This window comes from Aplysia californica, unplaced genomic scaffold (assembly GCF_000002075.1).
Source record: "Aplysia californica isolate F4 #8 unplaced genomic scaffold, AplCal3.0 scaffold00042, whole genome shotgun sequence".
NCBI lineage: Eukaryota > Metazoa > Mollusca > Gastropoda > Aplysiida > Aplysiidae > Aplysia > Aplysia californica.
Genome location: NW_004797312.1, coordinates 399,054 through 401,553, shown reverse-complemented (window position 1 = coordinate 401,553; position 2,500 = coordinate 399,054). Strand labels below are relative to the sequence as shown.

The following is a 2,500-nucleotide window of genomic DNA, read 5'->3' as shown; positions in this document are numbered from 1 at the left end:
TTATTAGTTTTACATCAGTTTTCTTTCATCATTAATTTTTTTCTCATACTTCGCGTCAGACTGTCTATCTTCGGAATGTTGTTACAGTATCCTACTAGTATGGCCGCAGATCCACACCCTGGATGTATTTTCAGTCCAACAATACCACTGGAAACAACGGATTTAAAATCAGCCTTCTAGAAAAAAAACCCAGTAGGACTGGATCTGGGAAGGGCTGCGAGTTATTGCAAAACAAGAGACTGTCAAACACACACACACACACACACACACACACACACACACACACACACACACACACACGCACACACTTACACACATACACACTCAAACACTAAACACACTCAAACACACACACACACACACACACACACACACACACACACACACACACACACACACACACACACACACACACACATACACACGCATTATACCTAAGGGTACAAATGCCACTTCACAGTTTAGAGTTTATGGTTCTTTATGTATTTTTTTTAAACATTAGACGACAGAACTAGCTGCTGAGGGGATGGAGCCCGCAAGATGAAGTAGAAAATCCTCTCAGAGCGACGACGATGAGTAAGCTAATGAGTATGCAAATACATTCCCTCAGGAATTCTTGGTGTCGTTCAGTTGCCTCTCTCCTTTCCCAGTTCTCGATCGAATGTTTTGGTTTTCAGGACACGATCCTTCTGAGTGCACTACATGGTTCCAACTCCCGTGGTGTCTACAGTTTTTGAAAAGAGTCTGACCACCAGATCCACTTTTAGTGTTGGAGATCGAACCCGCTAGCTTTTTCTGGCTGGAGGACATTGATATTTAGCTGCTCTAACGACAGAAGTTGCCACTCCGTCGATGGGTGGGTGCAACTTATTCGCCGTACGTTCTACTCATGAGATGCACATTCTAGTCATTCAGCAAAACTTAAAGACTCGCAATTTAGAGCTCTTTTTAAAAAAGCATAACTTCGTTATTCCTACAGATTTTTCAATTCTGTTTTGAAAGGAAAATCAACAATTTAAGCATGGAATGAAATAAGCAAATTTGTGTTTCAAATTTGTGCATAATGAATTTTCAAATTTGTGCATGATGATTCGAAATCTGCCACAATATTGCCTTTGGTGTGCTGCTGATAAGACCGCTACGTCTTAAGGAGTGCAATGCACACACGGGCAAGGTGAAGCGTCTCTAGCGGTAGAATAACAGAAGGCTTATGACTACGGAGAATGTTTGATTTATTGCTCTTTCCAGTATTGTCCCTCCATTCCCTTCTTCTTTCTTCCTTCTTTAAAAATTAGGTAGTTTACGACCCATCGACAAAATTTAGATCGCTTGGGAGACAGGCTCCTGCATTGCTTGGGGCTACAGCCAACTTAGATTGAGAGATGCAACATCCCAGCAGAAATAACGAGATAGTAGATTAAAAATCCTCCCGATACAGAAACCGAACTTCTATCTTCTGGGAGCTACGGCAGAATGCTTAATGGCTACACCATATACGTCAAGGTTTTCTTCCTTTATATTTTTCGTAAACAATTTACGCTTAAAAAGAAGCTTCTTTAAAGTACCTATTTTGTCTCGTTAAATCCATGTATAAAACAACAACAAATAATTGAAACACTGGAAAATCGAGTTAGGCAATACAAAGGACATCATTAGCATTCTTCTTGCATCTCCACCAAACAAATAACAATGGAAACCACTCACCCTTTACGCTGAACGCTTGTTCATCAGTGCTCTCCCCTCCCCCAGGGTCTAACGCGATGATGAAAATGGCGTTGATGAAGCTACGGATTGTCTCAACAGTGAACGAGATCCTTGGGTAGACAATCCGGAAGGCTGACGTCATCAGGAGTCCTTCGTGGAGCGGCACGGGGGAGATTCTGGCGATACTACTGCCGAACTGTCGAAGGCGTAGCTTGTGGTCAAACATTAGGTGGTAGGGGAAGGCTCGGGCGAACTGCTCTTTGCTTAAACTCACTGGTGCTCTAGAGTGATGAATACAAATTAGAGAGGGGTTGTGGGTGTGGGGGCGGAGGAGGGGAAGGGGAGGGGGGTGAGGACACAGAGACACCATCAGTAACAAAGTTGTTATCGGTTACTGAATCATCATCATCATCATCATCATCATCAAACAACAACAACAACAACAACAACAACATCAACAACAGAAGCAGCAGCAACAGCTACAGGAGCTGCAGCAGCAGCAACAAGAAGAATGGTAACAGCAACAACAACAACAGTAACAATAACAACAACAACAACAACAGAAACGCCTAAATCCGTCGGCCACACACATTTGCACAAAATCATCATCATCAACAACAACAACAACTACAACAACTACAACAACTACAACAACAGCAATGGTCATCACTATCATTGAAAGCATGGTAACTGCATCAAAAAGACAACCACAACACCGACCCTGAAGAAGAAGAAGAAGAAGAAGAAGAAGAAGAAGAAGAAGAAGAAGAAGAAGAAGAAGAAGAAGAAGAAGAAG

The 2,500-nt window shown here is 42.3% G+C and overlaps 1 protein-coding gene across 1 annotated transcript in view; it reads right to left on the bottom strand.

The window, feature by feature from the left end:
• The window catches only part of LOC101858247 (guanylate cyclase soluble subunit beta-2-like), a 37,225-nt gene extending 35,246 nt beyond the window's left edge, over window positions 1-1,979 (bottom strand). The window contains exon 1 of the mRNA XM_035968150.1: window positions 1,705-1,979. Within this exon, the coding sequence (XP_035824043.1) occupies window positions 1,705-1,930 (226 nt within the window). The 5' untranslated portion in view covers window positions 1,931-1,979. The remainder of the gene's footprint in view (window positions 1-1,704) is intronic.
• Between the last annotated feature and the right edge of the window lie 521 nt (window positions 1,980-2,500).